Consider the following 18,931-nt stretch of genomic DNA (forward strand, 5'->3'; position numbering starts at 1 on the left):
CACACAAACGATTCAACTATATATGCTTTAATACGTTGGTGCATAGTATAGCGGACACTCTATGAGAAGTCACAGTTAAAAATAGCTTAGGCTTATATATCTGTACACGAAGTGACATATTAGGGCAAAACTGCAAACTGGGTTAAAATGTTGGATATAGTGAATAAAAATGATTCCATGTCACTATTTAGCAAAAATCCAAAAACTGAAATTGATCTTCTGTAGAAAAAAATATTTATAAAAATTAATGCAGTGCATTATCCGGCAAAGAGGAAAGCAGACTAAAAAACACAATCAGTCACCTCTGTTCGCCGATATTGTCGGTCTCTTGAAGGATAATGAATATTCAGAGATAATTTCGAATATGAATATGCATGTTGTAAATTTAGATCTTTCTATTTTGCATAACAACGGAGGCTCCTAATGTTGATTTTGCTCTTGTTCCAATTAGTATATAAACCTTCTTATTATGACACTTTGAATGTTGGATTCTCATATCATTCTGCATCACATGTAATAATTTTGTATCGATCAATTGATCATAAATTCTTCAAAATAAAATAAAACTGTTAGCAAACTGCTTGTCCACTAAAGAGACTGTGTAAGAGAATGTGTAAAAGTAAGTTGGCCTGACGTTTCGATCCTAGCAGGATCTTCTTCAGAGGCTTCATAGGCCTTAGAGGATTTAGCCTCTGAAAAAGGTCCTGCTAGGACCGAAACATCAGGCCAACTTACTTTTACACGATCATAAATTCTTTTCTTTTTCACATCAGGGTCGTATTGTAATGCAATCCATAATACACGATGTTGAAACATAATAACCGAGAATAAGATCCAGGATTTCCGTAAACTTAATTTATTGCTTCCAGTCATAAGTGATGAGCTGGTATATATAGATATGACTTACGGAACTTCGACTTTACAATGAAAGTCAACGATGAGAAAAAAAAAATATTACCTTTATTGTAATCCCATTGTTTGTTGGCTGTAATATATAACCATCATGTTAATTTTATAAGATATAAAATGTGCCAAACTTGTAATTTAACAAACAAAAACTCCCAAATATAAAACAGACAGCATATAAATACCCTAAAATAAATCATTTCCTTGTAAAGGACGGCTAGGGAATTGAACACAAAGAAAAAACTATACAAACACGCGCGCGCGCAGGTGTGTTTTACATTCAGACTGAGGACCCCATTGTTTTATTTTCTATTGTTTAAATCCACGTACACTAACCTTAACAATACCCCCTTAACAATAGAATTCTTCGGAGGACATGGGAATTCTTTTCAAATGATGTCTGGGGACTTGGAAATCCTTTGTTCAAGTCCTCAGTCAGAATACAAAACAATGCACATACACACAAAAGAAACGAAAAGCGAAACACTATGTACACATCTTGCATAGCTACACCAGGAACAATGAGCAATGCCCTTCCTTTTAACAATTGTCATATTGTATTGTATACTGTTCGGTATGTATAATGCTTTGTTGATGAGTCTTAATGTTCAGTATGCACACTAATGTAGCGAACGTCCCGTCGCCAGTCAGTACAATATACTCCAAGATTGCATCTTTATAACGACATCATGTTTCAGTCCGTGTGTTTAACCGGGTTGGCATGCAGGGCGGGGAAGGGGATGCACATATGCACAAAGGAAAATCAATTTTCATCTACACTTTTTAAAATATGTTTATAATATTAAAAGAACGCAATATCGACGTTTATGTGTTTATTAATTAAGCTAGGGATATGTACGGTTTAAGTAATCGAGGGAGAGGGGGAGGGAGGAGGCATGTAAGAGTGCCACCAAAACAGTGTGATCACCTTCTAAAATATTTCAGAGGGAGGTTGGGATCTGTAGTCTTGCATGTTTGGCAATATTTGGTGCAAAATTACGATTTTCATGTTAATATACAAATATGAACGATCGTCTTCTTAAATTATGTATATGCTAATACTCGTCAGCACAGGGATATTCCCGTAACAAGTTGAGGAAATTGAATTAACACAGCAGAACTCAAACTTTTGGGATACTCGCAGCCTTATAATGAAATGTAAAGCGTTGTTATTTTCATATTGACGGCCAGCATATACTCAGGATTGGTATTGCACTGTACTTTCATTCGAGAGGACTTCGTTTATTTAGGAGATCTTGATCTAGAAGCTACTAAAGGTATTAAAATCCCATAATGTTCGAAAAAAAGAGCCATAGCCAGTTCACACTTACCCGCTCATTCCCGTCCCTCCCCTCCTTCCCCTCCCTCCCCTCCCTGCCTCCCTCATCCCCCTCTCTCCCGTCCCTCACCCCTCCCTCCTCAATTACTTTTCACAAGCCTTGTCTATATTTAAATGAGCTTATACTTGTATCTATAATTAAGCTCATTGAGGATTTGAATTCCCTTTTTCGAAATTGCCCTAAGCTAAACACGGAAAGAACCTAATACAAGGATGTGATGTTTATTGGTAGCATTACATATTTGAAGTTTTCAATTTTAAAGATGACATTTATATTATTTTCTTGTTTTATTCACACATGTGCCAGTAGTGCTGTTCCGCAGCGAACTTCCAATCCCCCTCCAGGCCAGCCCCCTTAAAGTTGTGCTCCTTCAGGTTGCGCCCCTTCAAGTTGCGCCCCTTCAAGTTGCGCCCCTTCAAGCTGAATACACGAAATATCATGTGGAAATGTAAAGAATTAATATCTGATGATGTATTGGTATCAACTTATTGGAGAATATCTTAAAAGATAAAAAGTCACAGAACGGTTAATCGTTTGATATGTTACAGACCAATAAATGGCAACTGCCGTCAGTAGATTCCTTTTACAACTTTAACTTTGTTCAGAAATTACTTCTTACACATCAGAGGCATATTAAACAATGTGGTTTGATCACTTATATAGTCTCAAACACAAGTCATTAGGTCAGTTCTTTAGCTGAGGCAAGACGAAACAAGCAAAAAGAAATTTTATGGCCAGTCAAATAACATGTTTTGCGATGTAGTACAACTTTAAAAAGCTACAAGAAAATGTTGAGGTAGATTTATATATATATATAAGGGGAACAGACGTCATCATCAAGTTGACATTAAAGGAGAATTCCCACGTATAAAATAATTTAAAGGTGACTATTTCTTAAAAAGCCGGAGTAGATATATTACAACTATAACGTATATGCAGTCTATTTTGTATGGCTTTAATATATGAGCGTTAAACATCTGCGAATTGAAAAGTGATACTTTAAGATGAAATAATGTTCTCATATATAGTTGAAAGTTGTTAAAGAAAGAACCCTAATAATAATATAAAACCGTTAAATGACGTATAAACTTACCTTGTCACTCCCGTACAGACACCGCTGGCACCAGTTCGTAGTGAGTAAACAGTCGAACAATGTCCGATTAAAACGAAAATAAGAAATAACCCAAAATAATTGAAGGTAGAAGAAAATCGTAAAAGGCTGTCTGAAGACATTTTCATCTATTCTTTGTTATGACTTCTTGCGAGAGACTTTGAAGCTGTTGGAAAGTGGTAAGCTCACTATAAGTTTCTGCTCCTTGATATCGTCCTGTTCAAAAAGATATCGATTTTCAAGTAAATATATGTCTTTCTCCTGAAGGTTTTACTTCGATAGCCTAATCGGTAATAGGATACCTCCACTTTATTCAGCTTAAAAAATCTAGATCTTAAAAATTTCAGTTCATGATCGTCACAGTTACATTTCACAATATCTCTTGGAAGAAATATTGACAAACGTTTATTAGCAGTTATGAAAACCTAAGAAAATCACGGTTTAACTCGAAAATCAAGCATTACTATAGTCATGTTTGTTACACTATATATAATGATATGATATGTAACCCCATACAGTTGACCTATACAGTTAGGCTGCTACCTCTAAAACGGACGGTCTTTGTTGTTTGTAATGAGTATTCTAAATTAAACTCAATGGCAACGAAAATATCGGCCAAGCAGAAAACAACTTGCAGTAGAGGATACGTTTTAAGTGAGTCATAAATTCAAGGGAAGTAGACAGTTAAAAGCAGATTTAGCTGATGTAGTATCTACAAGACCTTTCTTATTTATAGCTCACTAGTGTTTAATCTGCGGGACAAGTCTGTGTACTAACAGTACTCCACTCTGTGGTGTTGCACGTATAGACGACTTGAAGCAAGTTTGTTTGCTGTCGACAGCTTTAAAGATTCTACCATCGTCACCTTAAATCCTTTTAGGTCAATTTGTGTGATGCTAATTAGTCTGTTAAGTAACGATGGCTTTTTATGGCAATGATTTCCAACAGTTAAATAATAATGAATGATTGACTAATAGGAATAGGTAAGTATATGATTTTGACATGTTTCAGAGCGCGGGAAATTGACAGACAGAATTACAATCTCGGAAATTTTCTTGACAAGTGACAAAACTTGGCGAGACAGAATAATTTCTTTCTAATTAAAAACAATGAGATATATTTCGTTTATTAGTATTTCAACCACTTGTTATTAGCTCGTTCAATTTTGTATCAAATTAATAGCTCATATCCGCTCCATATGTTCTTACCTATTTTGGTGTGGAAAATAATTCACTTGTCACATTATTATTATTATTACTATTATTAACAATTGACATTTTCAATTCTCGAACCTTGTCAATCATTCTGTTCTAAATTGTATCATTCATTCAATTAGCCAACAACTAATATGAATATTCCCAGGGTTGTAGTCAACTCCATTACTAATCGAAGTTCATCTTGGCCCGAGGCTGTTGAGCCTAGTCCGAGTCTAGTCCGAGTCCACGTAATAGCCCGAGTCTGAACCGGTTCCTATACGGCCCCCAAGTCCATACAAATCCCCTTGCTCTAAAATTCACTTCTCTAACTCTTCTCTGCTCACACCATCGTTATAAATGTTCCTATAACATATTTGGAGATGCTTTAGAAGAGGAGACACCCTTACTGTTAAGTATAATATCTTACAGTACGGTGCGCAACGGAGGTGTGGGGAGGGAGAACAGCGGGAGGGACATGAGGGAAGGGTGGGGGGTAGGGGAAATTACAAGGGATCCCCACACTTTTTGATTAACCTGAAAAAGATCTTCCGAGGCAAACCGACATTATAGAAATGAAACTAAGTAGTTTATATTATATGTATTAGTTGTTTTCTATGGGGCTTTATTTTTTTTTTATAAAACAAATTAACGTCTTCTAAAGTTTGTCTCTGTTTTCGTTTCAGCCTATACCTCTGAAGATCCTAACACCATCAAAGCGTTAGGTCTTCGTACATTTTAAGCATTTACCATTACATGCAATTTTTGAAATCTTCACTTCTTCAACTGTTATTATACTAGTGTAACGCTGTAACTGTTAAGTTGTGGAGCAATGGGGAAGTTTTGTGTAGACGGTGTGGAGCCATTGTGGTATAGTTTATCCCCTTGGAATTATATGGGGGATTATCTCTCTTGGCATTTAGTAGACAAGTTTATAATTGTTACCAGATTATGGCTTTTGGGGCTGTTCCTATGGATCGGCAAGTGGTATAAGATTTATCCTGGGATTGTGATGTAATGATGTAAGACATGTGATATTTTCTAGGGATAATCATGTAATCTCATTCATCTCTGTAAAGGAGTACAATTGTTTGGGAGGGTGGGAAAGCACTGTAGTATTTGGGTAATATGTCTTAAGCTAAGTTCTAAGGTAAAGTAGGCTACACCATTCGTAAAAAATTTGTATTACTTGGGTGGGGCAGGTCAGTATACTCTGGTTGCCGTTGGAGGAAAGATCTTGATGGTAGGCTTCAGGGTCATACAGACTCAAGATTGTACGACGCCTCGAGTTCTCAGTACATACTCAGTACCTTTCTATAAGAAGTCGTTTAATAAATATGTGTCAACCTGTACAGCTAATGTACCTCTCTGGATTTATTTTGCGTTTGCCTTCGTTCCTGACCAATTGAAGTACAACATCTTAGGCCAATAATCCGGAACCGGCTGGTCCTCGCTACTCAAAGAGGAAAGTGTTACACTACTTATGATTCCGACTATCATTAAATTGCGTCTTTTTGGACAAAAAGCCTAACTTTCTAGAGTGGGATATGGTTATGACACTATTTCACCTTAAGATCCATAAAATCCAGGAAAGTTGTCACATTTAAGGATTTCTGAAATATTATCTTCTCCCTCCCTACCAAACCCCACCCATTTAGACTTAACCTAATACATAATATTATGAATTTGTAATATTACGATTTAATCCACTTTCAAAACATGACCAAATTTTAAGTTAGGAGCAAATCCAGTCTTTCTATACATTTGAGTATTTTTCCAATTTAACTAAGAAAAGAGCAATGACTTTACCATTGAGATTACAGAAAGTATGGGCATCGGGTAAACTGCAACTTAAAAGTTTGTAAATCTGTATTGGCCTGATGAGGAGAGTGGAGGGAGAGGGGACTGGAGCGTGGGGTTAATTTGGGGTCCGGGAAAGTATCAAAAATGGGGGGGGGGGGTAGTTGTGTGACTCAATTGGTATTGACCCCATCTATATGCCAGTCAGGCCGGACTTCTGTGTCCTACTGAAAAGGAAGGGTAATAATTTTTGACACGGGCTCTGGTTATCCAACTGTAGTTTTGCATAATGAATTCAGGTGTGAGGAGGGGGGTAGCAGGGGGTGGGGGGACATACCTGAATGTGTGGTACATATAATGCTGAAAGGGTACTACCTATGCTTGTTCTAGGTTAAATTTCAACCGAAGGCAACAAACAATCTTAGGGCAAACTCTATACATTTATAAGAAATAAAGAGAGAACAATTTTGGTTTACTCCGATCCATTATAGTGTATTATTAGATTTATTTACAATGTCATGGCAACGTGAACAATGACACTTTTAATTTATTGAAATCTGCAGCAAAATGAAAGTGGCAAAAACAGAAGAAAGTTGAATTAAAAGGACAAGATAAATAGTGCAATGTGGTTAATATACCGTTAGTATCAATCAATCATCAAGAAAACAATTACGCCAACTGTAACACTCCTTCATCCCCTCCTGCCCCCCCCCCAACACCACTCCCCACCCCAAGTTACTGTGGTCACTTTATGCCATAATGCTTCTAAAAATCATAACAAGTTTTGAATAGTTGTTAGTCAGTTTAAAACAGAGTTGCCCTTTATTCCTGTTAGCAATAACTGTTACTCCTGCCCACACCTTCCAGGCCCCTCTCTTAGATCACATCAAACAAATCAAACTAGCTCAGCTTGAAATCTGTTCAAATTGCTCACCTAGGGTTGCTTTCTACCAATAGTAGAACATTATGTAACAAATGGCAGCTAATGAAGTGTGTTTATCGTCAACACTGATTAGCAACTTGCACTAGTACAACAGGCATTTTGTGTGGACCTGACACATTTAATATAACCCACACTTAGCATGGACACTCGCATATTAATATCACCAGTCTTGAGTGGACTACACACACTCTGGAAACCAAGAGGCACAGTGTGTGTGTTACTGAACAAACAATTAATACAACAGGCATTTTGTGTGGACCTGACACATATTAATATAACCCACACATAGCATGGACACTCACATATTAATATAATGAACACCTTGTGTGGACTACACACACTCTAGAAACCAAGAGGTACAGTGTATGACTGAACAAACAATTAATACAACAGACATTTTGTGTGGACCTGACAAAATTAATATAGCCCACACATAGCATGGGCACTCACATATTAATATCACCAGCATCTTGTGTGTACTACACACACTCTAGAAACCAGAGGTACAGTGTATGACTGAAAAACAATTAATACAAGACATTTTGTGTGGACCTGGCAATTAATATAACCTACACATAGCATGGACGCTCACATATTAATATCACCAACATTTTGTGTGGACTACACACAAACATCCATAAGCAGCTCTAGGACCATGCACATTAACATAAGTCAAACTGGATTGTAATAACTTTGTAATAGACTAAAGATGCTGTAACTGCCAATTCTACAACCCCCTTTTCCATGTTATTTTCATTCTTGCATCTGATAGGCTGATATGACATTACGTGACCATTCCTGAACATCCATTATTGAAGAATAACAGATCAAAAAGGGGTTTTAGAATCACCAATAACCAGCAGCCTAGTGAAGTTTTGTATCAATCTATAAACTATAAAACCATTGTTGAATCTGAGATGAAATACTTGAGAAACTTTTTTCTTTTCGATAATCCAGTATATTCAGATGTGTTCCTTTTCCTTGCCGATTCAACATGTTTATGAATAAATAATATCTCCTATGAATTATTATATTTATGTAGCTATTTAATTAAGTATTAAAACCATTCTGCTAGGCATTCTCAGATATCTTTTCTGGTTTCATTTATACTTCAGTTCATCTCATAATAACATCCTAAGAAAATACAGTCCATCTCAAATTTCATCTCTGAAGTACAAAACACTTTCCTGAGGTAGTCTTAACTTTCGCATCTAAACCACTCGTAGTTGAGGTAATACTAAATGACAAGACAACTCAAGCAGTCAAAAACATTTGGTAGTGTCTACCAATACGGACCACAAGTTCAGTACGTTACATGCTGCATTACAGTGTTTTAAGTGGACCATACAAAACTATTAGTGTTGTAACAGACCAGGTATGTTTAATACATGGAACTATGAGTTGTGAAAACTTAGAAATCTCTAAACTTAAATCAAATGGGCTTTAACTTAGAAATACAGTACTTACACACCGAAATGTGCATTAAGGGGGTACCACCAGTTATGAAACATCAGTCTACCTATCACTACAGTAACATAATGAAAAGTCATGCCATTAACACTCTCCCAACCACATCTTTCCCCCTCCCTCGCACCCCCACCACTACCTTCGGTCATAAAATTTACTATTCAAATGGGCTTATTATTAACTGTGACGTTGCTTAAACAGATTTACTTCTTATCTTTGTTGTTAGCCTAAACAGAAACATAAACTAATGTGCATCACAGGAATGGGGAAACATTTTAGTTTATTGGTTGGGGATGGAGTTGGGGAGGGAGGTATTTATGTACACAGAGGATGTTTGTTTACAGAAGGCACTATTTAAGAGAGTGCCTTTGGTGTGCACTGTGCTATGAGTCATCACTAGAACTACAGGAATCTAATAGAGGCAGTTGTTCTAGAGATTTCCTTTATTAGCTTAATTTCCTTTTTGTTTTTGACATAGAAATAAAATTAGAAAAAATCTTTGCACCTGTTTCCTGCATTCATTCCAAGATTAACTCGTTAGTAATGCCAACAATGTTATTTTTAAATGCTTTGATGACTATTAATGCTATTAATGATCACTTGAGCTACTCCAATACACCAATGCCAGGGTTTTGCTAAGGGTTTTCTTTGAATTTTTATGTTTGTTTTTTGATGACTGTAATAAATTTGCGAATGTCTCCCATAAACTATGAGATTTTTTGTAATTTCACCTACAACTGGCAATAAACTTGGCGGAACGATTTTTTTCCCTGTCAAATACTGTCATAACCATCTCATAATGGAAACAAGAAATCCAACAAAATCAAAACATAGAGGTTTGCTTCCTAGTCACACTACTTTGTCATCACCACCACAATGATAAAATCGCAGCCCTTCTGATATCAATTTAAATCATGATATCTCTCACAAAACAGGTTAAGACTTACTCTTAGCTGTTTCATGGAAGTTTGTTCATATCATGAGTTTTTATCTCCTGTTTATAAATTATAACTAAATCATTTGCTTTGTAGCTAAAGACGATGGCAACCTTTGTGTTTTTTCCACAGACTTGGGAATTCAGTATGACGTATTGCGATGTACACTATAATAACAGACGGTAAGTTTCTTTGGCTATTTTGATCAATTAAATGTAACTATTTTACACAGCAAGCTACTTGGTGGAAATGCTCAATTTATATTCATGTTGGTACTACTCTGCTTGAATATTGGAACGTGGAGACTAGGTCAGACAAACGACGTTACCCAATGGGGGCGCTCTTCAGCATTTCTGCAGATGGCACTGTCATTTCATCGTTGCTGACAGAGCCATGGATATGGCTGAGGGAGCTGTCACACTGAGGGAGCTGTCAAACTGAGGGCCCTGTCACACTGAGGGCGCTGTCACACTGGTCATGGGCTGGGTCCTCACTGTTGCCATAGATATGGCTCTGAGTCTGATGCCTGTCGTGTTTACACATTTCCAAAGATCTTGTAAAGCGCTGGAACATATGTCTAGTCATGAAAATATGTTTCAAAAGACACACCTTTACTAATTACTAGAGAAATCTAAAATCTGCCAGCTATGAGTGATAAAAACCACATGTTAACTCGTCAGAGATTTCTGTCAGAGATTTCTCAAAGGAATTCTCAGTGATTTCAGAGACTGCAGCTCGGCAAGTTTCGTGGAACTAGAGAGAACCGATATGACAGCGCCCCCTCTGTTGATTAAGGCAGTGGCCGAAGATCCCCACTAACAATATGGTCGTGTCAGTGGTTGTCATGACGTTGGCTGTGGTGAAAAATTGATAATCACCACACAGGTATCGGACATTGAAAACTACGACAGTTCATTTATTATTACCGTAATGAGCTGTTTCCTTTAGTCTTTTTCTATAAAGTTGATTTTTCAACAAGGTTTACTCTGATGGAACCACCACATCTAGTTTTCCTTTTACGTGATTTCATCACAATCGGGTCAACTCGGCGCTTTTGCGGCAACTTTCCCAAACTTTGCTCTCTCTGATTGTTCTTTTGTTTTTGGTCTCCCATCTCATGTTGGAAAGAAATCTTTAAAGAGTGTCTGTCTCCGTTTTTCCGCAACATTCATTTGGTTCTGTAGATCCTGGAAGAGAAAATATGAGAGAACACTGATCATGAATGATGCATGCAGAGATCAGTAAAGAAAATTCTAGAAGGGTGCAATTACCCCCCCCCCCCCCCTCCCCTAAATGGTATGAATGTATCCCCCATCCCCTAACTGCCTTTTTATCATGTAAAAGAACATAAAGCTGATGGTTGCAACATTAATGTCTCTTAATGTCTCCTACATAAGTGTCCTGACACAATGTCTGCCACATTTCAAAACTAACATTACCACTTGGTTTGAACCTTACAATGTTTTCTAGGCCTGTCCCTGTTTCCTTCTAAGATTCTGTGACAAAGTAGTCATTGTTATAGTTACCATGATACGACCGTCATTTCCCAATTCTGATAATAAGAGAAAGGGTTTTGTAATATGCCTTCAAACTTACCCCTCTCTGGTACTTTTCTGCCCTCTCAATTTTCCAGGAGAGATTTTCAATTTCAGCTTCAAGTTGTGCTTGCTGGTACTCAAAGAGTTTCTTCCTTGGACCAGATTCCAGATAGTAGGCATACGGGTATGTGTACTGAAGGCTGTAACGGCACTGTTCAGGTCAAAGGTGAAAACAAAAACAAAAGTAGAAACCCACACAGGGTAGGATTAAATGGGTGTGTCACCATGGTATTTTAACTAAGTCATTTAAATATTGATACCTGCTATTATCATTTGATATATTGTTCTGTACAGTGGTTTAGTCCACCATTCACCCGCGTACCTCCTTAATGAGGTAAACAAGATATGTACAGTGTAAGCTCTCCCGCTAAGAAAGGTTTCAAGCCGTACCACTAACCCTAAGCATTTAGCCTGGTTTGTTGATGGTTCAGTGTACTTAATCATCTGAATGAGATTGAACACTTGGGAGAAAAGATGGTTTCTTGTATGGTTCAAAACACTGACTACATTTACAAACAAAACTTTTTAATTCTACCAGGAGAAAGCTTCTACGCTTCTTTGAACATATCCTCTACATTAAGTTTAACACTAAGATGAGATAATCTGTTGCTGATTAATGTGTTGCATCGTTATACTTCATAGATAATGGAAAAACATGTAAGGACCATGGAAGGACCATGCAAGGACCATGGACAGATCATGCAATGACCATGTAAGGACCATGGAAGGAACACGTAAGTAACATCTATCACATAACAATCAGTCTATCTATGAATTATCTGTTTATTAATTATACCAGATAAAAATATATTACATATAACTTACCTTTGCTAACAGAGCAGCAGCATCCAGTAGATACTGCCAGTCTATCCCTGAATGGATCATTGGTTCCCGATACTCTATGTAACTAATAGATGGACCATGTTGTCACATATAACTTACCTTTGCTAACAGAGCAGCAGCATCCAGTAGATACTGCCAGCCTATCCCTGATTGGTTCATTGCTTCCCTATACTCTATGTAACTAATAGATGGACCATGTTGTCACATATAACTTACCTTTGCTAACAGAGCAGCAGCATCCAGTAGATACTGTCAGTCTATCCCTGAATGGTTCATTGCTTCCCTATACTCTATGTAACTAATAGATGGACCATGTTGTCACATATAACTTACCTTTGCTAACAGAGCAGCAGCATCCAGTAGATACTGCCAGCCTATCCCTGATTGGTTCATTGCTTCCCTATACTCTATGTAACTAATAGATGGACCATATTATGTCACCTATAACTAACCTTTGCTAACAGAGCAGCAGCATCCAGTAGATACTGTCAGTCTATCCCTGAATGGTTCATTGGTTACCTATACTCTATGTAACTAATACATATAACTTACCTTTGCTAACAGAGCAGCAGCATCCAGTAGATACTGTCAGTCTATCCCTGAATGGTTCATTGGTTACCTATACTCTATGTAACTAATACATATAACTTACCTTTGCTAACATAGCAGCAGCATCCAGTAGATACTGTCAGTCTATCCCTGAATGGTTCATTGGTTACCTATACTCTATGTAACTAATACATATAACTTACCTTTGCTAACAGAGCAGCAGCATCCAGTAGATACTGCCAGTCTATCCCTGAATGGTTCATTGGTTCCCTATACTCTATGTAACTAATAGATGGACCATGTTATGTCACATATCACTTACCTTTGCTAACAGAGCAGCAGCATCCAGTAGATACTGCCAGTCTATCCCTGAATGGTTCATTGGTTCCCTATACTCTATGTAACTAATAGATGGACCATGTTATGTCACCTATAACTAACCTTTGCTAACAGAGCAGCAGCATCCAGTAGATACTGCCAGTCTATCCCTGAATGGTTCATTGGTTCCCTATACTCTATGTAACTAATAGATGGACCATGTTATGTCACCTATAACTAACCTTTGCTAACAGAGCAGCAGCATGCAGTAGATACTGCCAGTCTATCCCTGAATGATTCATTGGTTCCCTATACTCTATGTTACTAATAGATGTACCATGTTATGTCACATATCACTTACCTTTGCTAACAGAGCAGCAGCATCCAGTAGATACTGCCAGTCTATCCCTGAATGGTTCATTGGTTCCCTATACTCTATGTAACTAATAGATGGACCATGTTTTGTCACATATAACTTACCTTTGCTAACAGAGCAGCAGCATCCAGTAGATACTGCCAGTCTATCCCTGAATGGTTCATTGGTTCCCTATACTCTATGTTACTAATAGATGGACCATGTTATGTCACATATAACTTACCTTTGCTAACAGAGCAGCAGCATCCAGTAGATACTGCCAGTCTATCCAAGTTCCCTCATTCTTCATCACTTTCTCTTGAATTCTCTTGTTGATATTTCCTAACGTTACTGCTTCAAGTTCAAGACTTCTGGCGTGATTCTCCCACTGTATGAATGAATGTAAATATAAAAGGTATTTGTTACTTTCAAACTTCAGGTAAACATACACGTCTGTTCATAGTAATCACCCAAACACATGAAATATATCTCACACTTTTAACAAACCACAAGGGATGCAATATCCGAAAATATTATTAATTTACTGTTCATAAAATAACTATTACTTAATATAAACTACCATCTAGTTGAAATATATTACACATTTTTAAGAAGATAGATTTATTTGGATAAATCAACCAACTCTCTGATATAAATACCCTAAGTAGGGTGAAAGCATATTTTTGATATAAAAATGACAAGATAGTAGCACGAGGGTATAGTAAATGAACAGGATAAAAACAAGAGCTATTTAGAGAAGTACTTTGTAGTTCAAACATTGAAAGCCTGGACGTACATTAATCGCAAGTAGCTCACATATTAATGAATCATGTTGCCATGGAGATAGATCTATATATTTTCTGAGAGTTAGTGGTATTGCCATGCATTAATCTTAACAAAAGAGCACATGGTGATTTTAATCACCAAAACTGTGAGAAGAGGTAATTCTTAAAGGGTAACACCTGGCTTTGCCATTAACCTTTGAAGCAACATAAATTGTATATATATAAGGTTAATTATTAAGGGCTTCCCTGGTTTTGCCATTACTAAATGATAAATAGGCACCCAGAGGAATTAATTATTCACACTAACGTGGTAGAAGAGATACTTCTTCAGGGTTTCACTTAGCTTTTGCATAAATCTTTATAGCAACATGCATAAACTTCACACACTACAATATGGTATAGAAGAATATTCTTTTGATGGCTTCCCTGCGTTTAGCATTAACTTATCAAACCATAAAACAGCTCTGACAAGATGTACTCACCCTGCCATGGTAGAAGAGATATTTCTTAAGGGCTTCCCTGGCTTTGACCTGAGCACATTCATTGACGATGTCTGGTTTTTCTTTGTATCGACTGCATTCATAGTACTCTGTGCCGTGAAACTTCCAATCTTTATTAAACAACAAGGCATGACAAAGATTTACTCAAAACCCTTTTTTGACCCTTTATATGTACCGTTCATTTTTTAAATCTCTATATTGAAGCTGGTAACATGTATTTCATATACATATTATTTATTGAAAAATTTCCATTAAAAGTTTGCCAAATTTGTTTTGCTGAACAAACGTCAAATGTAGCCCATCTCAATACATTTCTCGCTACCATACACGGCTTGCATATAGTAAGAATAACTGCTGTTCAGTGTACATCACTCATCAGGAGAAATCATTTCATATTTACATCAAAATGAATCTCCCCTACAGAGTGCTATCAACATAGAGGAGTCCTCAAATTTTTGTAAATTTGAAAAAAAAAAGTAACAACTTTCACCCCACGTTATTCTTAATTAAATAAACAATTACCAACAACAAAAATGCTAAACACATCATACAAAGTTGTGGTCTGCAACTATGAAATTTTGTATTTCTTTTTTCTTCTTCTGCAGTTTGTTATAAAGCCTTGAAAACATACAATTCATTTTGATCAATACTTTAAAGACGCTAGTTAACTTTCTGTTTACTTTCCCATGCAATTAGATAATATTCTGTTACTCTGTTGAGTTATTCTATTGAGAAACGTCAAACCCAAGTGAACACTTAGCCTATATACACTCTTCACCTATAGAAAGGTATCTAGCCTACTTTGCATATAGTGTACCATATATATATATATATCTTGAGTCATAGTTGCAAACAACAGTTGAAGGTAGCTGCAACTATTTCAAAGATTAAAGACTTAAGTAAATAAAGGCCCAAAACCAGCAAAATTGTAAAAGTACTTTGTTCTTTCCACGACCTTCATTGACAATACTACAGTACTGCAGTAATTGCTGATGAAATGAATCTGTGAAGTGGAATGTACTTAGCACAGGGTATTCTGTCACTATGAATCTGTGAAGGGGAATATAGCTACTGTAGCACAGGGAAGGCTGATACTATGAAGGTAAAGAGAAACCATAAAGGATAACTTACCACCCATACAGACCCAACAAAAGTCATGTTTACACCTGGAACATTGCTGGAAAGGAACAAAAAGAAAGCTTATCCTCGGTTGCTTCCTGTTATTTCTGCTTTGTGTTTCACTTTAATGTTATTATTATTTCTCTGCATATCTAGTGTAATACAACTGGGTTACTATCTGCACAAAATCTACTGACGAGCATCAAGGCTTTGAGGTCAACCATGCTAATGAAATCAGATACATGCCATCATTTGAAGTATATTTACCATGTTTATATGTCACTCAAACTTGAAATTACACCCAACTGCAAGCAAACTAAACATTCCTATTTTAGAAGGTGGAACAGTTGATGAAAACAATGGAATTCGAGGGAGAATACAAGTACTGTTTTAAATGAAAACATTTTACAAAACATTTTACATTTCACTAAATACTTTGAATGCAATCTTGCAAATGCAAAATGCAAATTTTCAGCTATCAGGCTATATGATATGTTCATAGTTGATGACAATGCTGAGTCAGTATCACATGATATATCTGTTCTATGAATATGTCATATAAGTTTACTAAATAAGCAACTAAATATTAAGTTAATTGACATTGGTATTATTTGCTGCTTAGAAGGTTCATAAAGATATGTCCCTTTACTGCACTGTAAATAACTATTGACTGCACTGTAAATAGTCATTTACTGCACTGTAAATAACCATTTACTGCACTGTAAATGACCATTTACTGCACTGTAAATAACCATTTACTGCACTGTAAATAACCCATTACTTCACTGCAAATGACCCTTTACTGCAAATGATTATCCAAGCTAACTCAAAGGTCATTTATTGTAAATATTGATAGAGTGACCTGTATTAACACACCACTGTGGAATGGAATTATACACACATAGATATCTTGAATGGTACCATTCAGCTATCAATTTGAAGTAACTTAAAATACCAGTCAACATAATACCAGTTTGTCATTTTTGGACACATATACAGTATATATTCCATATCCTACACCAAACTGTTGACAATTAAGCAAGCAAATGAACTAATATGACTTAGGCACTACAGCATAGCAAAGGTGCAACTTAACCTAACCATAGACCTAGAACTATTTATGATTAAAAGCAAATAATATACAGACAGTTAAAACCAGACAAGCAAATGAAAAGAAGACTTCTCAAAATTATACCTACTCAATCAGAAACACAAGAGGAAGGTTTAACAATGGACTCACCATATGGTTACAACCGCCATTCTTCTCTATACAAGCATGACATTTAGGACACTAGTGGTGTAAAAAGAGAGAAGGGAAACACTCAATAACAAGAAACTGACAATAATGGTTTCTTTTCAAATATATGATTGCATACAGTAAATACAAGACAGACTATATGGACTAACAAGTAATCTCAATCCTTTGTGCTAAAGATATGTTATGGATGTCTGTTTCAGTTTCAATTTAAACTTAATTATTTGCTGGTTTTGATCTACGCTGGACAAACTTTGTCTGTATGAGTTGCAGTTGTTGTCTTGCATTGGCACTGTTACCGTTACTCCAAAGTGACATTGGTTCAACTTTCTATTTGAGAGTCAAACTATTTACCTGTCTACACTTTATTATGGCACTTTCTCATCTAGAAGGAATAAATAAATTTGGGGCTACTTGGAAGGTATTCAAGCCGCAACTTCCCTTTACCTGAGTGGGTTAATCCATGATTGCAACTGCACATACACAAATGAACTAGTCTAGGTATGAATATTTTAGGTACTGGCATGGTATATACAATTTTGCATGTTTATAGACATGTTTGTGCCACTTGAACTGACTTTAATCCACAACACAGACATGTTCAATGGATATCATCAGGCAGCAGCTTTCTGTTATTTTGATCCTCTTCTCCCTCCCCCCCCCCCACCATCCCATTCCCTTCCCAAAAGTAAGTTTTCAGAAGGGTGCAATTATCTCAGCTACTCATCAATGTGCCATTAAATTAAAGAGAGCCCAAATATAAACCTATACAGTCTTCCTTTCTTACTCAGACACACTACTATAAAATGCCTGATCCCTACAGTACTGATTTCGCTTAACTCCCGTTGAAAAAAAATCAACGATCGATAACAAAAGTTAAAAATCGATAAAAAAAGTTGAAAATCGGTTAATTTCGTTGACAAGATTTAGACTACTGCGGGCACGGTTGTCAACGAAGTTTCAACGAAATTTCCACGAAAGTTATCGCGATCAAAAACCGCAAAGGCAATTCTAGACATATCAAGGTTGTGACTTGCGTTGAATCCTTAGTGTAACTACAGCCGTTTTCAGACTCTACCAGAAGTTGCCGAGGAATATTACAAACGTTGCAAAAGTTTGATTGTATATAAGACGGAGTAAGTTCTGTACTAGGTGTTTGAAAAATGATTTGGCTAGGATAATAAAAACTAGTCTTGGTCGATCGTAACAAGCACATTCTATGACTCTTAAGTTGTAGGCTAGTATTAAACTAGGATCAGTTTAAGTTAACTCACCAAGGAACGCAGTGTCAGAAAAACAAGAAAAAAAATATCAACAATGAAACAGCCGTAGCTGGATATCAGAGATCTTTATTCCCAATAAATTCCTGTGTTACTTGACGTACTACAGTACCGTTACTACAGAACCGCACTCACTTTCAAACTTTTCTGAGAGCGCATTCCGTCCAAAAAATCTCCCCGACTTCAATGCACGCAAAAAAAAAAAAAAAATGTTATTTTCCCCCTAACCTGTTACTGTAAGTTGCCCGCGAAAGCAGATGGACTGCCCTGGTAATTAAGGTCGCAGCCTGGGTCTGGGCTACCTATAGTATGCTGCTTACATGTGCATTCCCTACCCTGGATATCCCCACCACCAAACTTTTTTGAAAGGCTAGTCCAATCATAAACTTGGCTTTGTCAAATTCACGCCTACCTTATGTTAATTAGCATAGTATTTATCTTCGTGGGGGTTTAGCACTGCAGAACCTTCATGGCTGGCTGCCTCTAGAAGCAAACATTATTTTACCCCTACTGTTCGTAATGGAATGGATGTTATCTGTTACTGAGTTAATTGAAAACCAAATATTCATTCATATATATATAAGTAGAACAATCCAGCAGGGATGAAAAGTTTATCTTGAATGAACCAATCAGA

General features: G+C 36.7%; 2 protein-coding genes across 2 annotated transcripts in view; both read right to left on the reverse strand.

Moving 5' to 3' along the window:
- LOC139962103 (uncharacterized) overlaps nt 1-4,044 on the reverse strand; it is a 41,921-nt gene extending 37,877 nt beyond the window's left edge. Inside the window, exon 1 of the mRNA XM_071961982.1 lies at nt 3,340-4,044. Within this exon, the coding sequence (XP_071818083.1) occupies nt 3,340-3,485 (146 nt within the window). The 5' untranslated portion in view covers nt 3,486-4,044. The remainder of the gene's footprint in view (nt 1-3,339) is intronic.
- A 2,771-nt stretch (nt 4,045-6,815) lies between these two features.
- LOC139961126 (E3 ubiquitin-protein ligase ARIH2-like) overlaps nt 6,816-18,931 on the reverse strand; it is a 44,142-nt gene continuing 32,026 nt past the window's right edge. The window contains exons 9-14 of the mRNA XM_071960032.1: nt 17,003-17,053; nt 15,775-15,820; nt 14,626-14,753; nt 13,603-13,746; nt 11,292-11,444; nt 6,816-10,882 (exon numbers count right to left, since the gene is read on the reverse strand). Of these exons, the coding sequence (XP_071816133.1) occupies nt 10,811-10,882; nt 11,292-11,444; nt 13,603-13,746; nt 14,626-14,753; nt 15,775-15,820; nt 17,003-17,053 (594 nt within the window). The 3' untranslated portion in view covers nt 6,816-10,810. The remainder of the gene's footprint in view (nt 10,883-11,291; nt 11,445-13,602; nt 13,747-14,625; nt 14,754-15,774; nt 15,821-17,002; nt 17,054-18,931) is intronic.

This window comes from Apostichopus japonicus, chromosome 20, assembly GCF_037975245.1.
Source record: "Apostichopus japonicus isolate 1M-3 chromosome 20, ASM3797524v1, whole genome shotgun sequence".
In the NCBI taxonomy this organism is placed as follows: Eukaryota; Metazoa; Echinodermata; class Holothuroidea; order Aspidochirotida; family Stichopodidae; genus Apostichopus; species Apostichopus japonicus.